This window comes from Salvelinus fontinalis, chromosome 36 (assembly GCF_029448725.1).
Source record: "Salvelinus fontinalis isolate EN_2023a chromosome 36, ASM2944872v1, whole genome shotgun sequence".
NCBI lineage: Eukaryota > Metazoa > Chordata > Actinopteri > Salmoniformes > Salmonidae > Salvelinus > Salvelinus fontinalis.
Genome location: NC_074700.1, coordinates 23,152,336 through 23,168,310, shown reverse-complemented (window position 1 = coordinate 23,168,310; position 15,975 = coordinate 23,152,336). Strand labels below are relative to the sequence as shown.

Sequence of the window (15,975 nt, the reverse complement as noted above, 5' to 3'; positions counted from 1 at the left end):
CAAGGACTGTCTGTTTGACCTGTGCGAGCTGGATGGTGCTCAACCCATCCTGTGTGAGTCCATCGAGTCGTATGTCAACGACTGTCAGGACCGAGGAGTCACCATCGGAACCTGGAGGAACAGCACCTTCTGCCGTGAGTACAGATCAATGTTGGGGTCAATTCCATTTCAATTCCAGTCATTTCAGAAAGTTAACCAAATTCTCATTCCAAGTGTCTCTCACTGAAAAGCATTAAAGAGAATTGGAATTGGTATTTCAAAGTTCTTCCTGAATTGACTGGAATTGAAATGGAATGGACCCCGACCCTGGTACAGATACATGTTATACATGATAATAACAAGCAAGAGACGGATATTGATGATGAAGATGGAAAACGTCGTGATTGATATAATAATAATTATTCATTCACTCACCAAAGACCCTGCTGTTATTAGCACATCAAAGACCAAACAAAACACTCTAACAGTACTGTTCCGTATAATCAACAAAGTCATTATTAAGAGACAGTCATGTTTTAAAGTAGACCTATCTCCTAATGTCTCCTCTTCCCTCCTTCTCTCCAGCTCTGACATGCCCCCCCAACAGTCAGTACGTGCCCTGTGCCGCCCCTTGCCAGCCCACCTGTGCCTCCAGACCCTCCACAGGGTGTGATGCTCCCTGTTCAGAGGGCTGTGTGTGTGACCCTGGTTACGTCCTCAGCGCCGAGAAGTGTGTCAAAGAGAACTCCTGTGGCTGCAAAGACACCAACGGACAGTACTACGAGGTGAGTGTGTTGTGTGTTGGGTGATGGACTTTGTGTGTGTGTGTGTGACGTGTATGTAACCAACCAGCAACCAACCACTGATTAACTATTGTCTCTCCATCCATCTCTCCTCCTTCCCTCCCTCCCTCCAGCCTGGTGAGGAGTGGTACGTGGAGGACTGTAAGCTGAAATGTTATTGTAACGCTCCCTTCGTCACCTGCAATCCTTCTGATTGCCCTCCAATGCACGAGTGTAAGGTCCAGGGAGGAGAGCTGGACTGCTACCCTACAAGTAAGTCCCCTGACATAAACAGTCCGTACAAACACCCACACACACTCAAAATGGTGTTTTGACGTCTGACGTCTTGGATGGTAGGGTAGGTGACCAGGCCATATGACCATATGAGTTGACCAGACAGCACAAAGAGATCTGAGACTTGGCTATAATATCTTTCTCTCTTATGTCTCATGCTGTCTCCCTCTGTCCCTCAGCCCCAACTACAGTCAAACCAACTACTCCCATACCAACTACACCTAAACCAACTACTCCCAAACCTACTACCACAAAACCACCAGGTGAAATTAACAGACAATCATCTGTTCTCATTCTTACGATCAGAATCAGAAACGGCTTTCTGTATTTGCACAAATCAATTAATTGGTAACCCAATAATTCCTGATATTAACCCCTTGTCTCCCTTCCACCCCACCCCCTTACCCTCTCTTCTTTGCCTCCCCCCATCCTCCTCTCCCTCTCTCCCCCAATAGTGACGTGCCCTCCCAATGCTGAGTACATAGAGTGTGGCCCAGCCTGCATCCCCAGCTGTAAGGAACCCTCCACCAACTGCACTGGCTCCTGTATCAGTGCGTGTTTCTGTAAGCCAGGCTTTGTGTTCAAAGGCAGACGCTGTGTCCCCATAGAAACATGTGGCTGTCTGGAGGGAGGTGACTACTATGAGGTACGAGACCATCTGGGACTGTTAGTCTGTGGTTAAGAATGTACTTTGTGACAGAAAATGACACAATATAATGTGATATACAATATTGTGTATGATATACCATACGGCATACCATACGATATATGATACACGATATACGATGTGATACACAATATGATACGATATCATACGATACGGTACTTTTACTGTCCAGAATGTCCACTCCTGTGGAAATTGATAGTACTCCTCTCAGCACATCACAAATATACTTTAAAAATGACCAACAACTCAAGGAACGCACGCATACGTTCACAGAATGCACAAATAAACTGCACTTTTTTTTTTGAATTGGCAAACAACATGTTAATAACTCCTCTCTCCCTATCTCTGTCCTTTTAGCCAGGAGAGATCATCTTTGGTGACGGCTGCTCCAAGCTGTGTCGTTGTGCTGGAAACTACATCCTGGACTGTGTGGACAACTCCTGCTCTCCCACGGAGGAGTGTCGCAACGGAGCCTGTTATCCTAAAGGTACTGTTAGCTGAGTTATAATACATTGTATTAGCAAAGTTATCAGAACTTGTATTAGCTCATTTATAAGAACTTGAATTAGCTGAGTTTTTATTTGACCTTTATTGAACTAGGCAAGTCAGTTAAAACTTCTTCAGGACTGGTAGGTCACCACCAAGCAAACGTAGGCTAATGCGATAAGCATGAGGTTGTAAGTAGCAAGAACATTTCCCAGGACATAGACATATCGGACATTGGCAGAAAGCTTAAATTCTTGTTCATCTAACTGCACTGTCCAATTTACAGTAGCTATTACAGTGAAAGAATATCATGCTATTGTTTGAGGAGAGTGCACAGTTTTGAACATGAAAAGTTATTAAATAACAAAATAGGCACATTTGGACAGTCTTGATACAACATTTTGAAAAGAAATGCAATGGTTCATTGGATCAGTCTGAAACGTTGCACATACACTGCTGCCATCTAGTGGCCAAAATCTAAGTTGCAGCTGGGCTGGAATAATATATTATGGCCTTTCTCTTTCATTTCGAACATGATGGTACATAAAAATACAAAAAAACGGTTGGATTTTTCTTTGTATTATCTTTTACCTGATCTAATGTGTTATCTTCTCCTACATTCCTTTCACATTTCCACAAACTTCAAAGTATTTCCTTTCAAATGGTACCAAGAATATGCATTTCCTTGCTTTAGTTCCTGAGCTACAGGCAGTTAGATTTGGGTATGTCATTTTAGGCGAAAATTGAGAAAAAGGGGTCAATAATTAAGAGGTTTTTTAAGAACACATTTTTATTTACAATGACGGCGGGTTAACTGCCTTGTTCAGGGAAAGAACGACAGACTTTTACCTTGTCAGTTCCCGGATTCAATCTAGCAACCTTTCGGTTACTGGCCCAACGATCTAACCACTAGCCTACCTGCAGCCCCAGATATCATAAGTTGTATTAGCTCAGTTATCATAACTTGTATTAGCTCAGGTATCATAACTTGTATTAGCTCAGCTATCATACCTTGTATTAGCTCAGTTATCATAAGTTGTATTAGCTCAGTTATCATAACTTGTATTAGCTCAGCTATCATAACTTGTATTAGCTCAGCTATCATAACTTGTATTAGCTCAGTTATCATCACTTATATAAAGATGAAAGGCTTTTCAAATCAATTATATTGGTAAGGAGTTCCATCGTGAAACCCATGGGAACATCCAACCTACAGTAAAGTGGATCGTTCCTAGAGTTTGATTCCTAGCTATGCAAACAGACAGCCTTATTTACAGTATACATCTATTATGTGCGGCTTGGAAAACACTATTTACATTTTGTCAGGCATCATTTGGTGAAGAAAATAACCCAACTATGTGAACACTGAGTCAGTATTATTTCCACCAGCCAATTACTAATTTAACTCCCAACTTTATAATCACTATTCCCCCCAGACACCTCTACCTGTATCGCATCTGGTGACCCTCACTACACCACCTTCGACAAGAAAAAGTACAACTTCATGGGGAACTGCAGCTACCTGATGTCAGAGCCCTGTAACCACACGTCAGTGCCTCACTACGAGGTGCATGCTGACAACGAGAACCGCTTCAACAAACCAACCATCTCCTACCTGAAGGCTGTGCATGTGTACGTGCGTGGGGTGAAGATCTCCATCTTGAAGGGAGGCACCGTGCAGGTGAGAGAGAGAGGGATTGGTGGAGGGATAGGGTTGGGGTAGAGAGAAAAAGAGATGAGGAAGACGTTTGAAAATGTTTAAAAACGTAACAATGGAAAGAAATAGTGATAAAATGCAGAGCCCTGCATGTACACATTCAATATACAGTAACATACACAGTCAAGATCAGTTTGTCATTGTATTCTACAAATCTTTATTGTCACCGAAGGGACATTCCTGAGCAGCATTAAATGCATAAAATTCATACAAAACACAGACACAGAACAGCTCATAAAGAGGAAGCTAAAAAACATTCAAATGAAGTGTACCTCACTAACACATGTGTGTGTCCTCTTCTCCTCCTAGTTGAATGGTATCAATGTGAACATCCCACTGACCCCAGCTACAGGCGTGTCTGTTTTGAAGTCTGGTAAACACTACACTGTAGCCATGGACTTTGGTGTGACCGTACGATATGACGGAAACCACTACATGGACATCAAGGTCATCAAGGAGTGAGTCAAAACTGCTTCATACACACACTGAAGAGAACACACACACACACAAACACACACACACACACACACATACTCACACACACACACACACACACACACACACACACACACACACACACACACACACACACACACACACACACACACACACACACACACACACACACACACACACACACACACACACACACAGCGAGAGAGAGAGAGACCAAAAATGGGGTCTATGCAGCTTAGTTTATCTCCTACAGTTTTGGTGACCCCGACATGATATACCATAAAAATGCCCATATAAACACAACATAAAAAATAAGAAAACAAATAGAAAGTTCTCACATTGTAATATTTTTATTTCATAATGTTGTCATTCAAATTCTAGAAAAAATGCTTGACTCATCGGTCTATTTGCTCCTGTGTATTTAGCTATAAGGACAAGCTGTGTGGACTGTGTGGAGACTACAACGGAAACTCCAACGATGACTTCAGGAAACCCGACGGTTCTCTGACCACCAACCCCAATGACTTTGGACACAGCTGGGTCACAGATCCCAAGTGAGTCATGCCACCAGTTACACACGCACACACACGCACACGCACACACACGCACGCACGCACGCACGCACGCACGCACGCACGCACGCACACACACACACACACACACACACACACACACACACACACACACACACATACACACACACACACACACACAAACACACACACATGACTGATTCACCCTGTCTCTGACTCCAGTTGTAACAAGAAGCCTAACACCACCATCCCAGGCTGTACTGATGATGAACTGGACAGGTATGAGAGCTCTGGCTACTGCGGCATGCTACTGGACAAGAACGGACCGTTCGCTGTCTGTCACCCCAAGGTCAACCCCAATGTGAGTAACTACCGTAATGTGTGTTATATAGTGTCGTACCTAATGTGTGATATTACTGTAATGTACGGTGTATAGAGTCATATCATATTTTGTCTTTAAGATTAAACAAAAGTTTGTTTAATGTGTGAAATCTCACAACCAAGAAAAACATTTTGTAAATATATAGACATATTTAGGGAAGAAATGTTTAAATACACTTCATTCAATTCAATTCAGACACCTTTGTCACTTAATTAACCTTTCAGTTATACCCATCCCGGATCCGGGAGCATCCCCATCAAAAAAGCTGACTAGCATAGCCTAGCCTAACGGGACAGGGATATCATATAATATCATTTTCATGAAATCACAAGTCCAATACAGCAAATGAAAGATAAACATCTTGTGAATCCAGCCATCATTTCCAATTTTTTAAATGTTTTACAGTGAAAACACAATATGTATTTATATTAGCTAACCACAATAGCCAAAGACTCAACCGCATATTTTCACCATGTTTCTACCTCATAGGTAGCTATCACAAAACCGACCAAATAGAGATATAATTAGTCACTAACCAAGAAACAACTTCTTTAGATGACAGTCTTATAACATGTTATACAATACATTTATGTTTTGTTCTAAAAATGTGCATATTTGAGGTATAAATCATAGTTTTACATTGCAGCTACCATCACAAATAGCACCAAAGCAGCCAGAATAATTACAGAGAGCAACGTGAAATACATAAATACTCATCATAAAACATTTATGAAAAATACATGGTGTACAGCAAATGAAAGATAAACATCTTGTGAATCCAGCCAATATTTCCGATTTCTTAAGTGTTTTACAGCGAAAACACAATATAGAATTATATTAGCTTACCACAATAGCCAAACACACAAATGCATTTATTCATCGCAAAAGATAGCTATCGCAAAAACCAGCAAAATATATAAAATTAATCACTAACCTTGAACAACTTCATCAGATGACAGTCTTATAACATCAGGTTATACAATACACGTGTGTTTTGTTCGAAAATGTGCATATTTAGAGCTGCAAACCGTGGTTATACATTGTGAATATGTGTCACGATCGTGTGGAGGATTGACGGACCAAAACGCAGCAGTAGGAAAATAAGCCATATTCCTTTTAATGAATACGAAGGCAAAACGAAACAAAAACACTTATACACTAAACAAAACAAGAAAACGATCGTGAAGCTAAGAACGAAGTGCACACACAGGCTACAAACGTATAACATAGACACAACTAGACACATGCACTCAACACAAACCCATACACTACACCCAACACCCCCTTTACCATATAACCACCCAAAACCTATAAAACAAACATTCCCCATGTCACACCCTGACCTAAAATAATAAAGAAAACAAATAATACTAAGGCCAGGGCGTGACATAACCCCCCCCCCTTAAGGTGCGAACTCCGGGCGCACCATTACACAGTCTAGGGGAGGGTCTGGGTGGGCTTCCTTCCACGGTGGCGGCTCCGGCACTGGTCGTGGTCCCCACCCCACCATAGTCACTAACCGCCTCCTTAGCTTCCTCCAAATGACCCCCCTCCACATTAACCCCACTGAATTAAGGGGCAGTTCCGGACTAAGGGGCAGTTCCGGACTAAGGGGCAGCTCCGGACTAAGGGGCAGCTCCGGACTAAGGGGCAGTACCAGGGTAAGGGGCAGCACCAGGATAAGGGAGAGCACCAGGATAAGGGGCAGCACCAGTATAAGGGGCAGCTCCGGACTGAGGAACGGCAGCTCCGGACTGAGGGACTGCAGCTTCGGACTGCGGGACGGCCCATGGCTGGCTGACAGATCTGGCTGCTCATGGCTGGCTGACGGATCTGGCTGCTCATGGCTGGCTGACGGATCTGGCTGCTCATGGCTGGCTGACGGATCTGGCTGCTCATGGCTGGCTGACGGATCTGGCTGCTCATGGCTGGCTGACGGATCTGGCTGCTCATGGCTGGCTGACGGATCTGGCTGCTCATGGCTGGCTGACGGATCTGGCTGCTCATGGCTGGCTGACGGATCTGGCTGCTCATGGCTAGCTGACGGATCTGGCTGCTCATGGCTAGCTGACGGATCTGGCTGCTCATGGCTAACTGACGGATCTGGCTGCTCATGGCTGGCTGACGGATCTGGCTGCTCATGGCTGGCTGACGGATCTGGCTGCTCATGGCTGGCTGACGGATCTGGCTGCTCATGGCTGGCTGACGGATCTGGCTGCTCATGGCTGGCTGACGGATCTGGCTGGTCATGGCTGGCTGACGGATCTGGCTGCTCATGGCTGGCTGGCGGCTCTGGCTGCTCATGGCTGGTTGGCGGCTCTGGCAGATCCTGTCTGGTTGGCGGCTCTGGCAGATCCTGTCTGGTTAGCGGCTCTGGCAGATCCTGTCTGGTTGGCGGCTCTGGCAGATCCTGTCTGACGAATGGCTCTAGCGGCTCCTGACTGACGAACGGCTCTGACGGCTCGGGACAGACGGGCGGCTCTAATGGCTCGGGGCAGACGGATGGCTCAGATGGCGCTGGGTAGACGGATGGCTCAGATGGCGCTGGCTAGACGGATGGCTCAGATGGCGCTGGGTAGACGGATGGCTCAGATGGCGCTGGGTAGACGGATGGCTCAGATGGCGCTGGGTAGACGGATGGCTCAGATGGCGCTTGGCAGGCGGGCAGTTCAGGCATCGCTGTGCAGACGACAGACTCTTGCCGGCTGAGGCGCACTGTAGGCCTGGTGCGTGGTGCCGGAACTGGTGGTACCGGGCTGGGAACACGCATCTCAGGGCTAGTGCGGGGAGCAGGAACAGGGCATACTGGACCCTGGGAGCGCACATTAGGCCTAGTGCGTGGTGCCGGAACTGGTGGTACCGGACTGGGGACACGCATCTCAGGGCTAGTGCGGGGAGCAGCAACAGGACGCACAGGACTCTGGGGACACACAGGAGGCTTGGTGCGTGGTTTATGCACTGGTGGTAAAGGGCTGGAGACACGCACCATAGGGCTAGTGCGTGGAGGAGGCACTGGTGGTACTGGGTAGGGGCGGGGAGGTGGCGCCGGAAATACCGGACCGTGCATGCGTACTGGCTCCCTTGAGCGCCGAGCCTGCCCAACCTTACCTGGTTGTATGCTCCCCATCGCCTGACCAGTGCGGAGAGGTGGAATAACCCGCACCGGCCTATGTAGGCGAACCGGGGACACCATGCGTAAGGCTGGTGCCATGTACGCCGGCCCGAGGAGACGCACTGGTGACCAGATGCGTTGGGCCGGCTTCATGACATACGGCTCAACGCTCAGTCTAGCCCGGCCGATACGTGGAGCTGAAATGTACCGAACCAGGCTATGCACGCGTACAGGAGACACCGTGCGCTCTACTGCGTAACACGGTGTCTGCCCGTACTCTCGCTCTCCACGGTAAGTACAGGGAGTAGGCGCAGGTTTCCTACCTGACTTCGCCACACTCCCTTTAAGGCCCCCCCCAAGAAATTTTGGGGTTGTACTCACGGGCTTCCAGCCTTGTCTCCGTGCTGCCTCCTCATATCGCCTCCTCTCGGCTTTAGCTGCCTCCAGCTCTTCACGAGGAAGGCGATATTCTCCCGGTTGTGCCCACGGCCCCTTACCATCCAGTATCTCCTCCCATGTCCAAGAATCCTGTGTAGGTGGGTCCTGTTGCCGCTTTACATGCCGCTTGGTCCTGTATTGGTGGGTAATTCTGTCACGATCGTGTGGAGGATTGACGGACCAAAACGCAGCAGTAGGAAAATAAGCCATATTCCTTTTAATGAATATGAAGGCAAAACGAAACAAAAACACTTATACACTAAACAAAACAAGAAAACGATCGTGAAGCTAAGAACGAAGTGCACACACAGGCTACAAACGTATAACATAGACACAACTAGACACATGCACTCAACACAAACCCATACACTACACCCAACACCCCCTTTACCATATAACCACCCAAAACCTATAAAACAAACATTCCCCATGTCACACCCTGACCTAAAATAATAAAGAAAACAAATAATACTAAGGCCAGGGCGTGACATAACCCCCCCCCCTTAAGGTGCGAACTCCGGGCGCACCATTACACAGTCTAGGGGAGGGTCTGGGTGGGCTTCCTTCCACGGTGGCGGCTCCGGCACTGGTCGTGGTCCCCACCCCACCATAGTCACTAACCGCCTCCTTAGCTTCCTCCAAATGACCCCCCTCCACATTAACCCCACTGAATTAAGGGGCAGTTCCGGACTAAGGGGCAGTTCCGGACTAAGGGGCAGCTCCGGACTAAGGGGCAGCTCCGGACTAAGGGGCAGTACCAGGGTAAGGGGCAGCACCAGGATAAGGGAGAGCACCAGGATAAGGGGCAGCACCAGTATAAGGGGCAGCTCCGGACTGAGGAACGGCAGCTCCGGACTGAGGGACTGCAGCTCCGGACTGCGGGACGGCCCATGGCTGGCTGACAGATCTGGCTGCTCATGGCTGGCTGACGGATCTGGCTGCTCATGGCTGGCTGACGGATCTGGCTGCTCATGGCTGGCTGACGGATCTGGCTGCTCATGGCTGGCTGACGGATCTGGCTGCTCATGGCTGGCTGACGGATCTGGCTGCTCATGGCTGGCTGACGGATCTGGCTGCTCATGGCTGGCTGACGGATCTGGCTGCTCATGGCTGGCTGACGGATCTGGCTGCTCATGGCTAGCTGACGGATCTGGCTGCTCATGGCTAGCTGACGGATCTGGCTGCTCATGGCTAACTGACGGATCTGGCTGCTCATGGCTGGCTGACGGATCTGGCTGCTCATGGCTGGCTGACGGATCTGGCTGCTCATGGCTGGCTGACGGATCTGGCTGCTCATGGCTGGCTGACGGATCTGGCTGCTCATGGCTGGCTGACGGATCTGGCTGGTCATGGCTGGCTGACGGATCTGGCTGCTCATGGCTGGCTGGCGGCTCTGGCTGCTCATGGCTGGTTGGCGGCTCTGGCAGATCCTGTCTGGTTGGCGGCTCTGGCAGATCCTGTCTGGTTAGCGGCTCTGGCAGATCCTGTCTGGTTGGCGGCTCTGGCAGATCCTGTCTGACGAATGGCTCTAGCGGCTCCTGACTGACGAACGGCTCTGACGGCTCGGGACAGACGGGCGGCTCTAATGGCTCGGGGCAGACGGATGGCTCAGATGGCGCTGGGTAGACGGATGGCTCAGATGGCGCTGGCTAGACGGATGGCTCAGATGGCGCTGGGTAGACGGATGGCTCAGATGGCGCTGGGTAGACGGATGGCTCAGATGGCGCTGGGTAGACGGATGGCTCAGATGGCGCTTGGCAGGCGGGCAGTTCAGGCATCGCTGTGCAGACGACAGACTCTTGCCGGCTGAGGCGCACTGTAGGCCTGGTGCGTGGTGCCGGAACTGGTGGTACCGGGCTGGGAACACGCATCTCAGGGCTAGTGCGGGGAGCAGGAACAGGGCATACTGGACCCTGGGAGCGCACATTAGGCCTAGTGCGTGGTGCCGGAACTGGTGGTACCGGACTGGGGACACGCATCTCAGGGCTAGTGCGGGGAGCAGCAACAGGACGCACAGGACTCTGGGGACACACAGGAGGCTTGGTGCGTGGTTTATGCACTGGTGGTAAAGGGCTGGAGACACGCACCATAGGGCTAGTGCGTGGAGGAGGCACTGGTGGTACTGGGTAGGGGCGGGGAGGTGGCGCCGGAAATACCGGACCGTGCATGCGTACTGGCTCCCTTGAGCGCCGAGCCTGCCCAACCTTACCTGGTTGTATGCTCCCCATCGCCTGACCAGTGCGGAGAGGTGGAATAACCCGCACCGGCCTATGTAGGCGAACCGGGGACACCATGCGTAAGGCTGGTGCCATGTACGCCGGCCCGAGGAGACGCACTGGTGACCAGATGCGTTGGGCCGGCTTCATGACATACGGCTCAACGCTCAGTCTAGCCCGGCCGATACGTGGAGCTGAAATGTACCGAACCAGGCTATGCACGCGTACAGGAGACACCGTGCGCTCTACTGCGTAACACGGTGTCTGCCCGTACTCTCGCTCTCCACGGTAAGTACAGGGAGTAGGCGCAGGTTTCCTACCTGACTTCGCCACACTCCCTTTAAGGCCCCCCCCAAGAAATTTTGGGGTTGTACTCACGGGCTTCCAGCCTTGTCTCCGTGCTGCCTCCTCATATCGCCTCCTCTCGGCTTTAGCTGCCTCCAGCTCTTCACGAGGAAGGCGATATTCTCCCGGTTGTGCCCACGGCCCCTTACCATCCAGTATCTCCTCCCATGTCCAAGAATCCTGTGTAGGTGGGTCCTGTTGCCGCTTTACATGCCGCTTGGTCCTGTATTGGTGGGTAATTCTGTCACGATCGTGTGGAGGATTGACGGACCAAAACGCAGCAGTAGGAAAATAAGCCATATTCCTTTTAATGAATATGAAGGCAAAACGAAACAAAAACACTTATACACTAAACAAAACAAGAAAACGATCGTGAAGCTAAGAACGAAGTGCACACACAGGCTACAAACGTATAACATAGACACAACTAGACACATGCACTCAACACAAACCCATACACTACACCCAACACCCCCTTTACCATATAACCACCCAAAACCTATAAAACAAACATTCCCCATGTCACACCCTGACCTAAAATAATAAAGAAAACAAATAATACTAAGGCCAGGGCGTGACAATATGTAGCAACATTTCCCCAGAATGTCCGGAGCTATTTTGGACACTCACCTAATCTGACCAAAGAACTCATCATAAACTTTACATAAAAATACTTGTTGTATGGCAAATGAAAGATACACTGGTTCTTAATGCAACCGCCGTGTTAGATTTTAAAAAATAACTTTACCATAACATACAGCTTGCGTTATTACGAGACAGCGCTCACCAAAACGGCGGAGAATAGGAATCAACATTTTCCACAGAAATACGAAATAACATCATAAATTGTTCTTACTTTTGCTGAGCTTCCATCAGAATCTTGTAGAAGGAGTCCTTGGTCCAGAATAAATCGTTGTTTGGTTTTAGAATGTCCTTTTCTTCTGTCGAATTCGCGCCACAATACTAGCCAAGGTTGATAACGTTCCCACCCTCACTTGACGCAAAGAATGGAAAACTCCAAAAGTCCCAATAAATGTTGAATAAACTGATAAAACTCGGTTGAAAAAACCTACTTTACGATGTTATTATCACATGTATCAAATAAAATCAGAGCCGGAGATATTCGCCGTGTAAACCGAAAGCTTTTCAGAAGTTAATGTCGAGCTCCGCCTCGCGCCTTGGTAGACAAAGGAAATTCCTGACCTGCCACTCCAAAAGCTCTCATTCGACCTCAGATCAAGCTAGACACCCCATTCCACCTTCCACTGCCTGTTGACATATAGTGGAAGGTGTATGAAGTGCATGTATATCGATAAATATAAGCCAGTTGAATAGGCAGGCCCTGAAACATTGCCCCATTTTCAGAATTTTCACTTCCTGTCTGGAGGTTTGCTGACAAATGAGTTCTGTTTTACTCACAGATATAATTCAAACAGTTTTAGAAACTTGAGAGTGTTTTATATCCAATAGTAATAATAATATGCATATTGTATGATCTAGAATAGAGTACGAGGCCGTTTAAATTGGGCACGATTTTTTCCAAAGTGAAAACAGCGCTCCCCTATTGACAAGAATTAAGTAACCAAACCTCCAAGCTGTGTGTGCAAGTCAAAGACACGCGTATGTTTATGTGTGTCTATTTCAGAGTTTCTTCAAGGACTGTCTGTTTGACCTGTGCGAGCTGGATGGTGCTCAACCCATCCTGTGTGAGTCCATCGAGTCGTATGTCAACGACTGTCAGGACCGAGGAGTCACCATCGGAACCTGGAGGAACAGCACCTTCTGCCGTGAGTACAGATCAATGTTGGGGTCAATTCCATTTCAATTCCAGTCATTTCAGAAAGTTAACCAAATTCTCATTCCAAGTGTCTCTCACTGAAAAGCATTAAAGAGAATTGGAATTGGTATTTCAAAGTTCTTCCTGAATTGACTGGAATTGAAATGGAATGGACTCCAACCCTGGTACAGATACATGTTATACATGATAATAACAAGCAAGAGACGGATATTGATGATGAAGATGGAAAATGTAGTGATTCATATAATAATAATTATTCATTCACTCACCAAAGACCCTGCTGTTATTAGCACATCAAAGACCAAACAAAACACTCTAACAGTACTGTTCCGTATAATCAACAAAGTCATTATTAAGAGACAGTCATGTTTTAAAGTAGACCTATCTCCTAATGTCTCCTTTTCCCTCCTTCTCTCCAGCTCTGACATGCCCCCCCAACAGTCAGTACGTGCCCTGTGCCGCCCCTTGCCAGCGCACCTGTGCCTCCAGACCCTCCACAGGGTGTGATGCTCCCTGTTCAGAGGGCTGTGTGTGTGACCCTGGTTACGTCCTCAGCGCCGGGAAGTGTGTCAAAGAGAACTCCTGTGGCTGCAAACACACCAACGGACAGTACTACGAGGTGAGTGTGTTGTGTGTCGGGTGATGGACTTTGTGTGTGTGTGTGACGTGTATGTAACCAACCAGCAACCAACCACTGATTAACTATTGTCTCTCCATCCATCTCTCCTCCTTCCCTCCCCCCTCCAGCCTGGTGAGGAGTGGTACGTGGAGGACTGTAAGCTGAAATGTTATTGTAACGCTCCCTTCGTCACCTGCAATCCTTCTGATTGTCCTCCAATGCACGAGTGTAAGGTCCAGGGAGGAGAGCTGGACTGCTACCCTACAAGTAAGTCCCCTGACATAAACAGTCCGTACAAACACCCACACACACTCAAAATGGTGTTTTGACGTCTGACGTCTTGGATGGTAGGGTAGGTGACCAGGCCATATGACCATATGAGTTGACCAGACAGCACAAAGAGATCTGAGACTTGGCTATAATATCTTTCTCTCTTATGTCTCATGCTGTCTCCCTCTGTCCCTCAGCCCCAACTACAGTCAAACCAACTACTCCCATACCAACTACACCTAAACCAACTACTCCCAAACCTACTACCACAAAACCACCAGGTGAAATTAACAGACAATCATCTGTTCTCATTCTTACGATCAGAATCAGAAACGGCTTTCTGTATTTGCACAAATCAATGAATTGGTAACCCAATAATTCCTGATATGAACCCCTTGTCTCCCTTCCACCCCACCCCCTTACCCTCTCTTCTTTGCCTCCCCCCATCCTCCTCTCCCTCTCTCCCTCAATAGTGACATGCCCTCCCAATGCTGAGTACATAGAGTGTGGCCCAGCCTGCATCCCCAGCTGTAAGGAACCCTCCACCAACTGCACTGGCTCCTGTATCAGTGCGTGTTTCTGTAAGCCAGGCTTTGTGTTCAAAGGCAGACGCTGTGTCCCCATAGAAACATGTGGCTGTCTGGAGGGAGGTGACTACTATGAGGTACGAGACCATCTGGGATTGTTAGTCTGTGGTTAAGAATGTACTTTGTGACAGAAAATGACACAATATAATGTCATATACAATATTGTGTATGATATACCATACGGCATACCATACGATATATGATACACGATATACGATGTGATACACAATATGATACGATATCATACGATACGGTACTTTTACTGTCCAGAATGTCCACTCCTGTGGAAATTGATAGTACTCCTCTCAGCACATCACAAATATACTTTAAAAATGACCAACAACTCAAGGAACACACGCATACGTTCACAGAATGCACAAATAAACTGCATTTTTTTTTGAATTGGCAAACAACATGTTAATAACTCCTCTCTCCCTGTCTCTGTCCTTTTAGCCAGGAGAGATCATCTTTGGTGACGGCTGCTCCAAGCTGTGTCGTTGTGCTGGAAACTACATCCTGGACTGTGTGGACAACTCCTGCTCTCCCACGGAGGAGTGTCGCAACGGAGCCTGTTATCCTAAAGGTACTGTTAGCTGAGTTATAATACATTGTATTAGCAAAGTTATCAGAACTTGTATTAGCTCAGTTATCAAACTTGTATTAGCTCAGTTATCATAACTTGTAATAGCTCATTTATAAGAACTTGAATTAGCTGAGTTTTTATTTGACCTTTATTGAACTAGGCAAGTCAGTTAAAACTTCTTCAGGACTGGTAGGTCACCACCAAGCAAACGTAGGCTAATGCGATAAGCATGAGGTTGAAAGTAGCAAGAACATTTCCCAGGACATAGACATATCTGACATTGGCAGAAAGCTTAAATTCTTGCTCATCTAACTGCACTGTCCAATATACAGTAGCTATTACAGTGAAAGAATACCATGCTATTGTTTGAGGAGAGTGCACAGTTTTGAACATGAAAGTTATTAAATAACAAAATAGACACATTAAGGCAGTCTTGATACAAAATTTTGAACAGAAATGCAATGGTTCATTGGATCAGTCTGAAACGTTGCACATACACTGCTGCCATCTAGTGGCCAACATCTAAATTGCAGCTGGGCTGGAATAATACATTATGGCCTTTCTCTTGCATTTCGAACATGATGGTACAAAAAAATACAAAAAAACAGTTGGATTTTTCTTTGTATTATCTTTTACCTGATCTAATATGTTATCCTCCACTACATTCCTTTTACATTTCCACAAACTTCAAAGTATTTCCTTTCAAATGGT

At 47.4% G+C, this 15,975-nt stretch overlaps 1 protein-coding gene across 1 annotated transcript in view; it reads left to right on the top strand.

The window, feature by feature from the left end:
• Positions 1 to 15,975, top strand: part of LOC129835645 (IgGFc-binding protein-like) — a 119,196-nt gene that overhangs the window by 22,582 nt on the left and 80,639 nt on the right. The window contains exons 27-42 of the mRNA XM_055901366.1: positions 1 to 134; positions 565 to 764; positions 896 to 1,034; positions 1,235 to 1,318; positions 1,511 to 1,701; positions 2,080 to 2,209; positions 3,645 to 3,889; positions 4,235 to 4,383; positions 4,807 to 4,935; positions 5,137 to 5,275; positions 13,053 to 13,194; positions 13,625 to 13,824; positions 13,953 to 14,091; positions 14,292 to 14,429; positions 14,568 to 14,758; positions 15,135 to 15,264. The exon at positions 1 to 134 is cut by the window's left edge and continues 8 nt beyond it. Coding sequence (XP_055757341.1) covers positions 1 to 134; positions 565 to 764; positions 896 to 1,034; positions 1,235 to 1,318; positions 1,511 to 1,701; positions 2,080 to 2,209; positions 3,645 to 3,889; positions 4,235 to 4,383; positions 4,807 to 4,935; positions 5,137 to 5,275; positions 13,053 to 13,194; positions 13,625 to 13,824; positions 13,953 to 14,091; positions 14,292 to 14,429; positions 14,568 to 14,758; positions 15,135 to 15,264 — 2,480 coding nt within the window. The remainder of the gene's footprint in view (positions 135 to 564; positions 765 to 895; positions 1,035 to 1,234; positions 1,319 to 1,510; positions 1,702 to 2,079; positions 2,210 to 3,644; positions 3,890 to 4,234; positions 4,384 to 4,806; positions 4,936 to 5,136; positions 5,276 to 13,052; positions 13,195 to 13,624; positions 13,825 to 13,952; positions 14,092 to 14,291; positions 14,430 to 14,567; positions 14,759 to 15,134; positions 15,265 to 15,975) is intronic.